Raw genomic sequence first — 18,107 nt, 5'->3', positions numbered from 1 at the left:
CTGCTCTTGGTGTTGCTGCCTGTATGGCGCTGGTGACCATTACTGTAATCAGCCTACTTTACGGGTTTGTAATGGTGCTAATTGAAGAGATTAATACAGCAGCAGCGGCGTGAGGGTGTCCTCTCCCCTTCCTCAGGCAGATGGTTTTGATGAGCACCCACTGTGAACCTTAAGTGTTTCTGCTGGGATTACAAACACTGGGGAGGGGTCCCTGTTGTGAAGAGGGGGGAAACGAGGAAGAGGGCTGGTAGCTTGGTGGGGGAGCAGGAGAGGGGACAAAGCAGAATCAAACAGTCCTCCATGTCCTCCCACATGCTTGTCTTTAGGCATTCTGTTCCCTCAAAAGAGAATATGAGGCCCAGCACCTTTACCACCGTACATTGATCTGTGGTTCACTGCGTGTTGGGCACATATTTACTGTTTGGTCATTGACAGTTTTATTTAGTATTTTATTTTTTGCACCAAAACGTGTAGAACATAATGAAAGATGCAGGTGATGTTTCATAAACAGGTGGAAAACTGCTATTTATATCGTCAAGTGCCAGGCCTAAAGAACATCAAAGGGTTTTGGAATACTTCATAAAACTCTATGAAATTCTAAGAATAAGTAGTGTGGGGAAATATTTAGTTGGCTGTCTATTAATTGACTTGCCAAGTACAAGTTCTAATGGAAGGGATTGTATTGCGGTCATGGAGATCTGAATGATCAAATAAGAAGGCAACAAAGAAGCAACACCATATTCAAAGATGCAGCCCCCTTTCGTCCATTCTGTCCCCAACACCGCCACATAGGGAGCCCAGTGCAAACCATCTTTCTCATCCTCTTTTGTCTTAGTTGAAGACCAGCCAATGGTCTCTGCTTATGCATATCAATGGGGAGAGTCCTGTCCTCTTGTTTGTCTTTGCCAAAAGCTCTGGCTTTGCCTTGTGGCTCCCAGGGAACGGCTCCCTGCTCTCCTCGCTCACCACAGTTCGTCCTCGGGGGCTCTGATTGGCATTCACAGCCAAAATGTGGGGGTACGCTAAGCTGGAGTGCAAATGTTTGCCAGGAAAGTGGCGGGTAGAATAGTGATGGCCGATGGGTCTGGAGTGTCCGTGATCAGAAGAGTTGTCCGGGGGATTTCTCCAGCCCTTGCCGTTTCTACTCTGCAGCTGGAGAGAGGAACGGAGAACAGAAAAGAAAGGGGGGAGAGAGACTGAATGAAAGGCATCTGGTGCTGGAGAGCTTGTGACTGTTTAACGGCAACCTTTTCTTCTCTTTGATTTTGCTCCAGCCAAGGATTACTAGTACTTGGCATTTAGAATGATTTGATCATTAATGTTTCTGTGTATGTTGCCCAAGCACTGATATTGAGTATATGCTGGTCTCAGCCTTAACAGCAGGGAAGGGCTTTCTGTGTGTTAAAAATTCTGTTAAGTTATATATTAATGTGTTATTACAGTGGATAATTCATTTTCTATCTATATCCTTGCGTAAAATGACACCGCCTCAAAGCATTTGTCACAAACTTTTTTTCATTGTCTGCGTCTCAAACTGCTATTACCTTTTGTAGTCACAGCCCTTTTGTTATTATTTAAACATTTACATTTTAACAGGGAAATCCCATTGAGACCAAGGCATCTTTTGCATAGGGAACCATGCATGTATACAACATTTACAAATACAATGTAATATTAACATCCAATATTTGCAAGCAATTTAAAAGCAATCCCATTCCTCAACAAGGAGGTCCTCCATTAACTACTACCCAGATCATTCTATCCACGGGTGCAAAAAAATAACCAAATGCAGATTTACCTAATTCCATAGAGATCAGCGGGACCTCTAGAATTTCTGTGGAATGTGGATTTGCACAAGGCGTTTGACAGGGTTGACCATAGTATCATTCACTACAAGATAAAAGCCCTTGGTCTTAACCGCAGGACCAAATGGTGGATGTTAAAGGAAAACATTCTAGTGTGAAAGGGATAAGCTGTGGAGTCCCGCAGAGGAGCATCCTTGGTCCACTTTTCTTCCTACTGTACATTTAACGATAAAATCAGCCTGCTCTCATAATTCATTTTTTTTTTTATGGGTAACTACTCTACTGGTGTCCCATAAGAACAAAGCCTTGGTCAAAGAGCTCCTTAGTGCAGAGTTATCCAATATCAGTAAATGGCTTTCAGATAACAAGCTTTCTCTGCATCTTGGAAAAACAGAATCCATCTTATTTGGTTCCAGAGTAAAGCTTGCATGATCCCCTGATTTTAGTGCCAAAGTGGGCTTACTCGGTGGTTACACCAAAAACTTCAGTCAGTGACATTAGGTGTGAATTAGGAAAGTACTATGGTGAAACTATGCCCCTAAAGGTTTTAACAAAGATAAAGCAAGGCATTTAATTCCTAGCTCAGACCTCAAAATATCTTGATGGTGACAGACTAAAGACTCTGGCAGGTGCGCTAGTTCAGTGACACTTTGATTATGCGTACACATACCTTTTTAAAGAATAAGCTACAGAGCAGCTACAAAAATAAGCTGGTGAGTTGTACTTCAACTGTCCCCTCGTACTCATCTGAAGGTCAAGCATTTTAATCAGCTAGGCTGGCTATCTGTACAGAAGTGCGATATTAATTCAACTTGGTCTGGCCCATGTAATTTTGGACCAGACCAAGGTACCTTTTCAAAATTATTTTACTCATTAGATATGTCCACCAATACAACACTAAAGCCAAAGACTATTGCCTTTTTAAAATTGTTTTTTGTTTTAATTGTTGTATCTGGTAAGAAGACCTTTTCATATGTGTACTGTTTCACGCAACAGACTACCACAGCAACTCCAAGCCATGCCGACCAATTTAAAAAGAATCTCAAAATCTGGCTAACGATCAAGCAAAACATTTTTGTCTGTATGTAATGCTCTAGGTTATGACAACATTGTCCTTTTTTTGTTTTGTGTAACCAAAGTACACGTAGTTTACCCTAGGCCTACTAAGTTTTGATGGAGTGCACAATTGGCATGCTGAATGCAGGAATGTCCACTAGAGATGTTTCCAGAGAATTTAATGTTAATTTCTCTTCAATAAGCTGCCTCAAACATCGTTTTAGAGAATTTGTCATTAAGTCCAACCGGCTTCACGAACACAGACCACATGTATGGCGTTGTGTGTGCGAGCGGTTTGCTCATGTCAACATTGTGAACAGTGCCCCATGCTGGGGTTATGGTGTGGGCAGGCATAAGCTACGGACAACAAACACAATTGAATTTCATCTATGGCAATTTGAATGCACAGTGGTACCGTGACGAGATCTTGAGGCCCCTTGTTGTGCCATTCACCCGCCGCCATCACCCCATGTTTCAGCATGATAATGCATGGTCCCATGTTGGAAGGATCTGTACACAATTCCTGGAAGCTGAAAATGCCCCAGTTCTTCCATGGCCTGCATACTCACCAGACATGTCACCCATTGAGCATGTTTGTGATGCTCTGGATTGATGTGTACGACAGCGTGTTCCAGTTCCAACCAATATCCAGCCACTTCGCATAGCCATTGAAGAGGAATGTGACAACATTCCACAGGTCACAATCAACAGCCTGATCAACTCTATGCGGAGGAAATGTGTTGTGCAGCATGAGGCAAAAGGTTACTAGATACTGACTCGTTTTCTGATCCACGCCCTTTTTGTTTTAAGGTATCTGTGACCAACGGCTGTATATCTGTATTCCCAGTCATGATTAGGGCCTAATGAATTTATTTCAACTGACTGATTGCCTTATATGAACTGTAACTCAGTAAAATCTTTGAAATTGTCACGTTGGGGTTTATATTTTTGTTCAGTATATTTATAGTTGGCTATCCATGTGATCTGGTTTGTTGACTCGTGTATCTGGAATTTAACAATGAACTAAGGTACTGCAGAAGTTTTTAAGAGGGCTTTATAAACGAAGAGAGCAGTGTATCAATCTACGAGACTTAAGAGAGGGCCAGCCTGCTTTCTGATATAGGATGCAATGATGTGTACTCAACCTGTCCCCTGTAATAAAGGGAAATGTGCTGTGGTAAACTGCATCTAGTGGTTTCAGTGTAGTGGCAGCTGCATTCATATAAATGGTGTCACTGTAGCCTAGCACTGGCAGGAAAGTTGACTTAATTATCTGTTTTCTCCTGTTCATGCAGAGGCATAGTCTATTTCTAAAGAAGCCCATTTTTTATTCAACTCAACTCATTTATCCATATGCTTTTTTAAATAACTTTTCATCAATCCATTCATCAATGCCCAGATATTTATTTATAATATAATAATCTGAGAACTTGTACCGTTTCTTAACATGTACAATTCTAAATATTCTACATAAAGGGGATTGGGCTACATGTTAAGAAATGGTACAAGTTGTGTGTGATTTTAATGTAATGTATCTGGTTAATGTATCTGGTTAATTAATGTAATGTATCTGCTCTCAAAGTAAATACAGTTCTCTGGCAGACAGGGGGCAGCATTAGACAGCACTGTTATCAGAGTATGTGTCTAACTGGCCTTACTAGTAATGTGATGGGCTTTTTTGAAAAGTGAATTGTAATATCGCTTTCGTCAGCAGTGGTAATGGTAGGTTTCTTTGGTGAAAGCTGAGCTGGGCGATTTGGCATTTTAATGAGATTTGTAATTGGAATGCCTAGAAAAAGGCTGTAGTACATAGAGATTGCATAAAATCATCATGAATAGTTAATGCTGGTTCTATTTAGCCAGATATTGATAAAAAAGGAATCCTGGTCTTATGTTGATATTGATTTTAGGGCAGATTCAGAGAGAATTGGTCAAGATGGTTGTTATAAGCAAACATAATTAGCCTAATTCCTCATTCAGTTCTTTCCAAATTAGGGATGGGCATGAGTACTTTAACGGACGTCAAATTTCCATCTTTAACCAGAAATACTGTTAACATTTTTGGTGGATGTGCGTTGTGGGTGCCCGAACAGGCAAGTGAAATGTTGTCTTGAAGACCTAGTTAATTTTCTTTGACTCTAGTGTTCCATTTGTACATGTGCATTTGTGGGTCACAAAAAAAATAAACCAAGCCAAGCATCACACAGTTCTTCTCCTTAAATTACTTTTCCCCCTGTGTTTCATTCACTCAATTGCCTTCCAACTGCTCCCTACACACACACACACACACACACACACACACACACACACACGTGTGCGGAGTGCGCCCACGAGCTCCAGTTAGGCCTACAGAAATAAATGCCTTTCAAAACACATAACTAATGGTACACAAGCTACATTCCTTGACAAATGACAGTTTTAACACATTCTAAATGGACTGGATTTATTAAGCATAGGCCAAAGAAAATGTCAAAGAACAGGCAGAATTTTGTAAATTGAACATCTGTATATCACCCCGTTTCAAATAATCATTCTTTTAGAGTTTAACTGGTCCAGATGTGAAATGTGCATCACAACTTTTCTTTTTTCATTTGGAAAAATATTCTGTTCTTTTTGTGATTTTATTTTTTAATTTTTTTTTCTATGAAATAATTGTCTTGACTGTGAGGGCTCAGGAAATATGGGTGTCTTGTCTGCTAAATGTAACCTTATTTTGTTATGCCATTGCACATCCATAGGCTTCTACAAGCAAGCACCACTGCTGAGGTTACTGCCTTTTTGAAGATTGCGTTGCACTATCTTATTTAACCAGTTGATATTACGGTTTCAATAAATACATTTTATGGCACTTTTTTTATCGACTGACGTGTATACACTACATGCCAAAAGTATGTGGACACCTGCTCATCTAACATCTCATTTAAATATCATGGGCATAAATATGGAGTTGGTACCCCCTTTGCTGCTATAACAGCCTCCACTCTTCTGTGAAGACTTTCCACTAGATGTTGGAACATTGCTGCAGGGATTTGCTTCCATTCAGCCACGAGCATTAGTGAGGTCGGGGTTCCAATTTTCAAAATCAGTGTGTAAGAACTTGACTGGCCTGCACAGCCAGGACTTCAACCCATCGAACACCTTTAGGATGTTCAACGAGCAGGTAACCACGTACCTTTGGTCATGTTGTGCATCTTACTTTTAGAAACTGTTCTCACAGTTCTGTCAACTTTCTTGTTGGTTTTGAGGCTCGCCTTCCTGTTCTGTCTGCTATGCACGTGTTAGAGTATGTGGATACGTTGTGGTAGGGAAAACCTTCATTAAAGCAGGAGATTGTAATGCGTCTTGTAAAATCTGAACTAATAAACGTATCCCTCATCTGATAGAATAGGTTTGGTTATGGTGCTGTTTCCAACTTGCAGCCACCAGGACCTCCTTTATGGGCATTAGTTTGTTGTTTCTCTAAGGCTGCCTTAACCTTTGACTGGAGACGCTTAATTACAGCTGGGCGCTAGTGTTTATGCCTGCCTGTCGGTCAGCGCTAGGAGGAGAAATCCCTGTAGCCCTCTGGTCAAACACAGATATTACACTCTGTAATAACACTGGCCACCCGGCCTGACCCCACTCCACTTCATAAAGAAAGGCACTGTGCATGTGTGTGTTTGGGACTGGCGAGAGAATGAGGTTTGAATATCGTGATCCCATGTCAGCCACGCATTGTCTAAACTTTTACCAAGGCATTTTCAGGCCAGTCTGCTTCTTACCAAGTGACACAGACCTCAACACAGACACTCGTCTGCAGAATTGTAGACTTTTATTCAACATAAAAAAGCACTCCATCTGTGGGCACGAGACCGCCGTCTCGGCAAGGATACATCTCTCCCTCTGAGTGTTGGAGGATTTGGCTGTGTGTGGAGGGAGCTTTCCACCACAATGGCCAGTTTGCTCAGCATCAGTATCTACCCCTGCAGGGTAGTGCATTCTGCAGGGGTAATGCGCTAGAATCCAGCACTCAGGCGACACTAGCTTTGATCACCCTCGCCTTGCGCACATCAGGCTGGCATTGTGCTTTAAACCATCAGGGCAGGGATGGCGGGAGCTTGGTGCTCGTGGGACGCTGCTAACGGTTTAAAAGCACGGAATATTAAGTGCAGATACACCGGTCAAGAATGGGAGAAGAGAAATACTGTTCATTTGAGTGTTTCTGTGCATTAAGCAAGGCATCTGTGGAATGCAGATGACACAGCTTTTTCTCTCTGTCCAATGCCCTGTGCCCTCCCTCCATCTTTGTTGTTCCTTTCCACACCTCCACGGGAGACGATCAAAGCTATGCCGACACACCAATGATGTTGTCTCTCATGATGTGTTTACTGTTATAGTTCGGCTAGTATAGGCTACTTACTGATATTTGCAGTTATTTTCTTCAGGATTTCCATTAAAAGTATTCATGTTTTAGTCTGAAATGATAGATTTAATAATTATTTGCCATTGTCTTTCTTTCCAGGTGAAAAGGAATGTTTCAGACCTGACAAACATCTCAGTGCGACACCAACAATGGGAGGGCTGGCCTGCTGCAGCATCTGACGATTCGGTAAGGATCAAGAACACATATCTCTCAGGCTTGGACTTGGGAACACCACTCCATTTCCATGTTGTCTTTGGACCTTATAGCTGCTGTTCACCAGCAGTCTTACATAAATTAGGAAAATATGTTACCCATGTTTTCATTTACTGAATATATTTTGATTTAAGAAGGTTAAAGACCCGGGTTAAAGTTTATTCCATGAAGGCTTGATAAAAGCCTATTTTACATGTAGTGAATCTCGGTTTGAGAGAAACTGTTAAATGTTTTCAGTGCTGAAACCATCTGTCCAGTCTAAAAGTAAGAGGTAGAAACTAATTAAAATGTCAGGACAGTCTGCAGGGGTTTGCAGGGTCCTTCTATCTGTGGACATTAAAGCTCACGTCATTGAGTGTCACTGACCTCTCCCGCCTGGGGTCACCGTTCAGCCATTCAGCTAAATTTAGTCAAAGTGATCAGACGCGGTCATCACACGGAGCCCTGAGGAACCCCCCCCCCCCCCCTTCTTTGACAGCTTGTATGTTCCCATGCTAATTTTATGGATGATTGTGCAACTGGGTTGTTCCATACACATTCTGTTGGCTCTTCAACTTTTATATTTGCTGTTGTTTTAAAGTATTACCTCATATTCCATTATTTTGTGGCATCCTCTTTACTACCCTGAACTGGGTTTTCTTGCTCTGATCATGATTAAAATCTACAATGACATTTCTATTTTAGATGTAGTACAGGGTGTGGTCACCTGGTGAGAACCTGTTCTCTAAATGTTGTGTGGTTCTTATGGCAACCCTCTCTTTTCCCATCTACATTCAAATATTCACTTTGGCAAATTGAATTAACAATCCCTGCATCTTTTGTTGTTTTGTTTAAGTGGAGCTTTTATGTCTCGTTTGGTTGCTCTCTTGTCAAAGCAAATACGTACATTGCAACCGTTTATTTTCCTGAAAGCTGAGACAAAAGGTTATATTTCTTTCTTGTTCTAAATTGTTTGCTTTTTGTGTGCCTTAATGTAAAGCGCTGTGGCCAAAGGCAGCCTCTCAAACCACAAACCCTATACAGCACTGATATGGATCTATTTAATTGTTATCCATCTCTTTCCTTAGACAGCCAATCTAGCCAAGATATCAACCACAGTAAAGTGTACATTATCACTTCTCACCCACGGCCCTTTGGAACCCACAATATTCCGGAATATGAGGTGGGCTGCTTGTCAATGAGTCTTGGCTCGACCAAAGCTCTAAGGTGGCTTGGGGATGAATAGAAAGTGGCTTTAGGTCATAGCAATGTGCCTGGCCATAGCCTGGCTAAGGCGGCTCACTGCTCCCATGTTTCTTGGGAGGAGATATTAAAAGCATTGACTGCAATATTAGGCCTCTCCAGCCCAAACCCTTATTGAAATGTCTCTGAGCATTACAGAGAAAGCCCTTGCATGCCAGCCTGACTCTTCCATTGCATATATCATTAACCTTGCCTCATCTCTGGGGATTTGTACCAATAAACATGGCAGCTAGGGTTTAAAATTAAATTTTCAAGGAGTCAGAATCGGTGACTACTTTCTCATTATTTTTCAGCCTTTTTTCACTCAATGCACTCACTTAATATTTAGTGGGGGGAAAGTCAGAATTATTTTTTACAGTGTAATCATTTGTTGTTCAATTTAGGGATCAATATTGTTCAAACTTACGAGGTTTTATTGTCACCAGGCTGTTTTATAATTAAATACCCAATTTAAGCCACGTTAGAAATGATTGACAGATAAACAACACAAACATGCATACTGTTAGATAACAGGCCTTTTATATTTGTGGTGCACAGTTTTGTACACTGCTGGAGCATCTCTGGAGTTAAAGATCAGTTCACAAGCTCAGCTGGGCACCACTTCTGCCAGCCACTCCAACACCCACTGCCTTTTGATAACCAATTACCCAGACTCATTTTTATTTAAAGCCTTGCAGAGGTTGAAAATACAGTTTTCACATCCAAGGCTTAGATTTATCTAATTAAACATGAGCTAATTGATTAACTTATTTACCTACTGCTTATTTTATAACTGTGCTTTACACTCAGAAATCGTCATCTTCAAAGATTGTTAGGTTGTTTAGTTTTTTTGTACAAGAAGTCAAATGTGGTAGGAGCTTACCTGTGGAGAAACAAGTGATTGGTTTTGGTACTTCACCTCCCTGATTCCGTGCCTTTGTGTATTGATCTACAAAGTGTTAGCCTACATCAAATTTAAATCGGAGCAGGAAGAAACACGTCTTGTTTTGGTTGGCAATATGATTCAGTGAGGTAATTTGATACTAAAAATGAAAAGGATGTGAAATATAAAAGGTGATGAAGGGAACTGCAAGCAACCTGGCCACAGAAACAAGAGGGTAATGCTCATTTGGCAGTGTTAGCCTATATCCATGGTGCCTTAGATTATGATGAAGCTGACGCTTTAAAGTCCCCATGCAGTCTTGAAATTATTGTTTTTAAATCACTGTCATGTGTATTGAAAATAATAACTTTTTGTAATGTATTTCCCTGCGCCTCCTTTTGCCATTTGAAATGTTAAATAAAGGTTAAACTGGGCAAGTCAGTTAACAATTTCTTATTTACAATGACGGCCTACCCCGTCCAAACCCGGACGACTCTGGGCCAATTGTGTGACGCCTCCGCCCTATGAGACTCCCACTCACGGCTGGTTGTGATACAGCCTAGAATCGAACCAGGGTCTGTTGTGACACTTTTAGCACTGAGATGCAGTGCCTTAGACCGTTGTGCCACTCGGGAGCCCCTCCAGTGTCGTCATGTGTTTACATTAACAACCCTGAATGGCGGATAGGATTGTCTAGAATCTAGAGCAGGGCTCGCCAACCCTGTTCCTGGAGAGCTACTGTCCTGTAGGTTTTCACTCCAACCCTAATCTTCCACACCTGATATTGGAGACCCCTGCTCTAGAGCTTACCCCTTGAAAGTTGGAGGGTACACATGGAAATAAAAGATGACTGACCATTGGTCTAAATCAGATTTTGATGATCTGGGCCAAAAACATCTCAGCTGAACAGACTGAAATTCCTGTATTTAAAAAAAATAATAATAATAATAATAATAATAATACATAAAATAACAATTCAAATGACTCTTACACAAAAAGGGCATTATCATAATTTCACAATTTGAGTTTTTTTTTCTGACCTCTCTGTGGAAATATCATTAAAGAGGGGCAGTGCAGTCAAAAGTTTTTGGGGTTAGCTGAGTTGAAAAAACAAAAGGCACATTGTGGAGAAACAGTTGTTGCTTGAGGTAATGGGCCATTGTCTGACTCCCTTGGTGTGAAAGATGATTGATCTGTTGTGAGACTTCCTTATTACCACCACTTTCGTCTACTCCTTTGAGGAAACAAGCCGAGCCAAGCGGCAAGTATTCTGGCCATTCTGATTGACAGAGCGGTCCTGCACCTGTGGGAGTGATTGACAGACAGTGAGACATCCTTATTAGACTCTGCTTTTTTCTCTTCTGCCATAATTGCTGACATTTATCCAGTGTTTCACGGTGTTTGCTAATGTATTAATGCAGTCACTCTGAGGGCTCTGAGCCCGGCTCCTCTCCTCCTGGCTTTTAATGGATTCTCTGGTTGACAGCCTCGTGCAGGCTTATTGGGGCCTGCTGGTTGCCGTAGCGACAGGGCTCAATGATAAGCCAAGAAAGAGCCCCCTGTGTGATTGCTGTCTTCAGGTAACATTCAGTGGGGCCAGACTCAGTGAGGAGGACATGCGCTGCATGGAAGAGAGACTGTGTAGGCTCAGCCTCTATCCATCTCCCTCTGACCAAATGCATTTGCTACTTTGAGGGCTTTAATGCATAAGTCCCCTCCCCATCTCCAGAATGTTCCTCATTTGTTTGGTCACTTCTTGGATCCCCTGCTCTGTGAGCATAGTAGTGAAATGCCCCGCTGTTGATTTCAGCAGCATTTTCCTTCAACACTATGACTTTCTGTGGAGAAGCTGGTGTGTGAACCTCAAACACTTGGTGCAGGACCCCTGATCTTAATCAGGAATGACATACTGTAAACCGGCAAGGAGGAACCTATAAGAGACCAACAGGTGTTTAGGGTGGGGCTTCTTTTCTTCTGTCTTTATTTTCTCAGGCTCTGTTGTCCCCCTTTATCAAAGAGTTGTTGAACAAGGTGGTATTGGGGCTCTGGGTACTGTCAGTGCAGCTGTCAGTGATAATTATCTCACACTCACAGCCAGAGACCTAATCCAAACACTGCCCAGACAAAAAAGAAACAGAAAGAGAATGAGGGAGAGCGGGAAAGAGATGCGGCAAGGGGGGCAGAGAGAGAATTCTTTCCTGGCATCGCTCCCCAATGCTTAGAAGCTTCAGTGCAAGTGTTAATTAAAAGAATCCAAAAAAGAGGAGCTTGTTCTTTGTGTTGGGATGGAGGAGAAGGTCAGTGGGGGGGGTTAACCTCTCCCCTGTGCCCCGCAGCGTTCCGCCACAGAGCTGGGAAGCTGCACTTATCCCGCAGCATCAGTGGAAGGCACGGGGTCAAAGCTTGGCTTGGATGACCGTTCAACTTTATTTTTCTGATTTTCAGCACATGTCGTCCCTCCCCTCAATGTCCCCCATTGACAAGAGAAGTGATAAACTTTATTTATACACATATTAGGGCCTTGGAGGAAACCTTTTATTGTCGAGGGAGTCCACTTAGCCGCCATTAAGATTCTCACGTTGGATTGCCACTTGATTGGAGAGGCAAGAGAAAAGAGCAAGACATTCCTTCACATCTCAAAGCCCTCGTCTCTGTCCTGCTCAAGGGGTCAGCCTCTCAAACCACTGTGTCGATAATTTTTTAACAGCACTTGGATTTCTATGGAGCATTGTTTAGAAATGTTCTTTCAAACCAACAAAGTGTGGCAACCAGAGTCAATTTACGGTCAAGGATATTTCCATCCAATTCCATTTGATTTAATAAGATCAACTTGGCTAATGAGAAAATAGGAATTGTACTGTTATACAATAATACTTAACCTGCTAAAGAATTAGTGTGGGAGTATTTTTGTTACATGAACAATGTCTGGCAATTCTGCTAAGTGTTCTTCCTAGGTGTTCCAGTGTTATTCAGTGTAAGTGTTAATGCTTTTAATTAACACTTGCACTCAGCTGTCCCAGCCATGGCAGCCTAGTCCTGCCTCTTTATTAATACGTTTTATTTTAAAGTACATTTGCTTTAAGTTAGTTGTGAAAGACAAACACAATCTGTCTTGTGTGTGGGCAGCGGAACTAACGAGGCCAAATGGGAAGACCATGACAAGAAGATGGTCACATGACTTTACGGACTCTGCTGCACGGCTTTCCTGCATCTTCCCCTGGCACTGTGCTGCACAGCAGGGAAATAGCTATGGGCCACAGCAGGATATTGCTCATGCTTTATTTGTCCAGGGAATACTGTTTTTCTGCTGTTTTTCCTGTTGAGCAAGTGGGAATTTGACTTACAAGATACAACCTTATTTCTTGCGCCAATAGTCATTTAACAGTGGATTCAAATGAGAATGATGGCTCTCTCTATATTTGGATATGTTCTGTTTTTATCATCCAGCAAATCATGTGCCCAACGAGGACTAGTGGTTACTCTTCTCTGGCTGAATTACTTTAAAAGAGACGTGGAAAACTCCAGCAGTCACTCTGCTTTTGAAACTCAATTGCCGTTACATGTAATCGGGTCCTGATTCAACAATTACCAACTGGTTTTGTTGGCTAGAGGACCTAACTAGCAAAGATGGCCACCCCCTGCTGTTGACGGCCAGGGACTTTCCCTTTTGTTTGTCCGTGTCAATCACGGCATTAGGGTTAAACCTCCAGTTAATGCCACTATAGCACTTGTTTGCAATAAACATAAGGTTGTTTTCTCAAACGATGAACCAGTAGGTAAATACATTTTTACTTTATTTGAACTGTAGTGAATGAGTTGGCTTGCTAACGTTGATTATGAACAGACTAAAATACTCTTAAGTAGAGATTATTTCTGCTAGGTTTTGACAATGCTTTTATTAATTTGCCGCTTGGCTTCAGTGGGCCATGTAGGATGTTGTGGTCAGGTTCAGATCATCTGCCCCATACTTGAAATGAAAGCCTTTTAAGACATTGCATTATCGATTTAACACTGATAATCCCTTACTCTCTCAGGGAGAGCAGGTTAGTGAGTAGCATAGTTAGAAAGATGGGTGCTGGGGCCCCATCACTTTCCATGGCACCTGCCTCTATCTTTACCCTATCCCATTGGGTTCAGCCATATAGACCGTCTTTAATGAGTCCCTCCAGTGCTGCGGTTGGTGACATTTCCTGTCTGTAATTAGATTGTCCATAAACCATGCCTGTACATTTTATTCTGGGCTTCCTCATAATAGTCTGGATAAATGTTTTGTTCTAATCCTAACAAAGTCAGAATGGTTTATCTGTGAATGTGGAACTTCTTTCTGCCTTTTACGCCTCCTTATAGAATGTTAATGCATTGTTCAGATTTTATTGTAAAAAAATATATATGTTTCTGTCCTCAGATGACACTAGCTGCCTCTGGAATCAGCTACCCCTGCCATCACCTCAGTGTGTGTCGAAGGTCCTCACCAGCCAACAACCAGGAGCCCACAGAAGAGGTAGAGCAACACACAGTACATTTGGCTTTGTTTTACATTTTTCATTGTGTTTGATAGGTCAACAATACTGAAGTGAATATGTTTGAACAGTGCGCAGATGTCCACATGGTAAGCGACAGCGAGGGGGATGACTTTGAGGATGCGTCTGAATTTGGAGTGGACGAATCAGAGATGTTCGGTATGGGGTCTTCTACAGGCTGTCGGAAAGCCGCCTTGAGTACGTACCTCACTTAGCATGATGCTACCACTCGATTCAAAAAGGTTGATTTGGTATTTAATTGTTATCAAGCTAATGTGTTTTTTTTCTCTGCAGTGCCAGAGAATAGTGAGAATGAAAGTGATGCCTTACTGCACTTTACTGCTGAATTTTCAACAAGGTACGTATTTAGTATTGTTTTAAGGGGCCTGTGCTTCTCAAACGATGTGGAAGATGTTCTCAATCTCCTATGTGTGTGTTGCAGGTACGGAGAATGTCATCCAGTGTTCTTCATTGGTACTTTGGAGGCAGCATCTCAAGAGGCCTTCTATGGCAAAGCCAGAGATGTAAGTAACAGTAGAGGAGCTGGTCTCAGTAGTATAATTTACAGGTTAACAGGACATGATACTAGTGCCTTCAGAAAGTGTTCATACCCCTTGACTTAATCCACATTTTGTTGTTACAGCCTGAATTAAAAATGTATTAACCGCTTACAGCGACCCCCCCCCTACTTTTTTCAATTTCCGCCTGAAGACGTACCCAAATCTAACTGCCTGTAGCTCAGGCACAGAACCAAGGATATGCATATTCTTGGTTTCATTTGAAAGAAAACACTCTGAAGTTTGTGTAAATGTGAATTGAATGTAGGATAATATAACACAATAGATCTGGTTTAGATAATACAATGAAAAAAACATAAGTTTTTTCATTTTTATTGTTGTATCATATTTAAAATGAACAAGACAAAACAAACATTCAGATAGGATGATGGGGATCATTTCAGTGAAAAACATAAGAGGGCAACAGTACTTGTGCAAAGTTTCAGAATGATAACATCCAAAATGAGTGTCTTTGGAAGACCCTCAGTCCTCTACACAATATTGTGCTGCTGATACCAGGTGCCAAAGTAGTCTCTTTCTGCTGTAAAGCAGAGGGTCACCAAGCATGTGGTGCAGGTGATGGGGGACTTCATTTAGCAAAGAACACAGCGACGCCTCCATGCTGTGCCCTTTTGGCCCTGAGGCAGATCCATGCCTGCAGAAATAAATGTGGGCAGATGAACACCACTTGTGGCAGGAGCTGGATGAACCAGATTCAGTGGGGGGATGGACACCTTGGCACTGGGGGCACCCATTCGGAGTCAGTGTCACTGTGAAAGAAAATGTTCATTTAGAATAGTTTCACATATGAGCCCTGTATCAACAGGTATAATAAACAGATATACAGTGGGGCAAAAAAGTATTTAGTCAGCCACCAATTGTGCAAGTTCTCCCACTTAAAAAGATGAGAGAGGCCTGTAATTTTCATCATAGGTACACTTTAACTATGACTGACAAAATGAGAAAATAAAATACAGAGAATCACATTGTAGGATTTTTAAATGAATTTATTAGCAAATTATGGTGGAAAATAAGTATTTGGTCAATAACAAACAAGCAAGATTTCTGGCTCTCACAGACCTGTAACTTCTTATTTAAGAGGCTCCTCTGTCCTCCACTCGTTACCTGTATTAATGGCACCTGTTTGAACTTGTTATCAGTATAAAAGACACCTGTCCACAACCTCAAACAGTCACACTCCAAACTCCACTATGGCCAAGACCAAAGAGCTGTCAAAGGACACCAGAAACAAAATTGTAGACCTGCACCAGGCTGGGAAGACTGAATCTGCAATAGGTAAGCAAGCAGCTTAGTTTGAAGAAATCAACTGTGGGAGCAATTATTAGGAAATGGAAGACATACAAGACCACTGATAATCTCCCTCGATCTGGGGCTCCACGCAAGATCTCACCCAGTGGGGTCAAAATGATCACAAGAACGGTGAGCAAAAATCCCAGAACGGGGGGAGCTAGTGGGGGACCTAGTGAATGACCTGCAGAGAGCTGGGACCAAAGTAACAAAGCCTACCATCAGTAACACACTACGCCGCCAGGGACTCAAATCCTGCAGTGCCAGACGTGTCCCCCTGCTTAAGCCAGTACATGTCCAGGCCCGTCTGAAGTTTGCTAGAGAGCATTTGGATGATCCAGAAGAAGATTGGGAGAATGTCAGATGAAACCAAAATATAACTTTTTGATAAACTCAACTCGTCGTGTTTGAAGGACAAAGAATGCTGAGTTGCATCCAAAGAACACCATACCTACTGTGAAGCATGGGGGTGGAAACATCATGCTTTGGGGCTGTTTTTCTGCAAAGGGACCAGGACGACTGATCCGTGTAAAGGAAAGAATGAATGGGGCCATGTATCGTGAGATTTTGAGTGAAAACCTCCTATCAGCAAGGACATTGAAGATGAAACGTGGCTGGATCTTTCAGCATGACAATGATCCCAAACACACTGCCCGGGCAACGGAGTGGCTTCGTAAGAAGCATTTCAAGGTCCTGGAGTGGCCTAGCCAGTCTCCAGATCTCAACCCCATAGAAAATCTTTGGAGGGAGTTGAAAGTCCGTGTTGCCCAGCAACAGCCCCAAAACATCACTGCTCTAGAGGAGATCTGCATGGAGGAATGGGCCAAAATACCAGCAACTGTGTGAAAACCTTTTGAAGACAAACATTTGACCTCTGTCATTGCCAACAAAGGGTATATAACAAAGTATTAAGATAAACTTTTGTTATTGACCAAATACTTATTTTCCACCATAATTTGCAAATAAATTCATAAAAAATCCTACAATGTGATTTTCTAGATTTTTTTTTCTAATTTTGTCTGTCATAGTTGAAGTGTTCCTATGATGAAAATTACAGGCCTCATCTTTTTAAGTGGGAGAACTTGCACAATTGGTGGCTGACTAAATACTTTTTTGCCCCACTGTATAGAGTACAGGGAACATAAGGTTGAATATATTATTATAGACCTGCTAGATCTACTGTCTGTTTTATATTATGACATTTCAGCTAGATCTACTGTCTCTATTATATTATGACAGACCAGCTAGATCTACTGTCTCCATTTCACTTTGGCCATTGTTGTGGGCCTGTCCTCCCCTCAACAGCCTCAAATAGGCTATTTCACGTGGGGGTGGGGTGGAGCGGTAGACGCGCATCTCAGCCATGCTCCCTCTAATCCACTATGTATATATATATATACACACACACAAACCTAGGCTATGGGTCATACACATACATACAAACACCCCCACCCACAATGTATAGCCAACGTGTACTTTACACATTTCATTACATTTTTATATATTGCTACTGAAATTGTAAATAATCACAAATATTGTGTATTATTAATTTCAAACAACGGCATTAGCATGAGAAGAACTTACCAGTCAAACGATGTCCTCTCCGTTCAAAAAGTATTCCTCCATTTGGGAATCAAAGCTATGCCAGCTAACTGAATCATCCTCCAACAATCTCTGTCTCACTTTCCCAATCAATTTCTTCTAAAATTGTGTGTACATCTGTATATCTAGACTTAGATTTAGCTTTTGTGTTGTTTAAGTGTTCCCTTAGTCGCCATACTGATTGATATACACTGCTCAAAAAAATAAAGGGAACACTTAAACAACACAATGTAACTCCAAGTCAATCATACTTCTGTGAAATCAAACTGCCCACTTAGGAAGCAACACTGACAATACATTTCACATGCTGTTGTGCAAATGGAATAGACAACAGGTGGAAAGTATAGGCAATTAGCAAGACACCCCCAATAAAGGAGTGGTTCTGCAGGTGGTGACCACAGACCACTTCTCAGTTCCTATGCTTCCTGGCTGATGTTTTGGTCACTTTTGAATGCTGGCGGTGTTTTCACTCTAGTGGTAGCATGAGACGGAGTCTACAACCCACACAAGTAGCTCAGGTAGTGCAGCTCATCCAGGATG

At 41.8% G+C, this 18,107-nt stretch overlaps 1 protein-coding gene across 1 annotated transcript in view; it reads left to right on the top strand.

The window, feature by feature from the left end:
• The window catches only part of LOC139409268 (Fas (TNFRSF6) associated factor 1), a 91,330-nt gene that overhangs the window by 33,421 nt on the left and 39,802 nt on the right, over positions 1-18,107 (top strand). Inside the window, exons 8-12 of the mRNA XM_071154165.1 lie at positions 7,363-7,449; positions 13,986-14,081; positions 14,172-14,298; positions 14,395-14,458; positions 14,543-14,624. Of these exons, the coding sequence (XP_071010266.1) occupies positions 7,363-7,449; positions 13,986-14,081; positions 14,172-14,298; positions 14,395-14,458; positions 14,543-14,624 (456 nt within the window). The remainder of the gene's footprint in view (positions 1-7,362; positions 7,450-13,985; positions 14,082-14,171; positions 14,299-14,394; positions 14,459-14,542; positions 14,625-18,107) is intronic.

Source organism: Oncorhynchus clarkii, chromosome 5 (genome assembly GCF_045791955.1).
Source record: "Oncorhynchus clarkii lewisi isolate Uvic-CL-2024 chromosome 5, UVic_Ocla_1.0, whole genome shotgun sequence".
Classification (NCBI taxonomy): Eukaryota; Metazoa; Chordata; class Actinopteri; order Salmoniformes; family Salmonidae; genus Oncorhynchus; species Oncorhynchus clarkii.
This window is presented reverse-complemented; position numbering and strand designations above follow the sequence as displayed.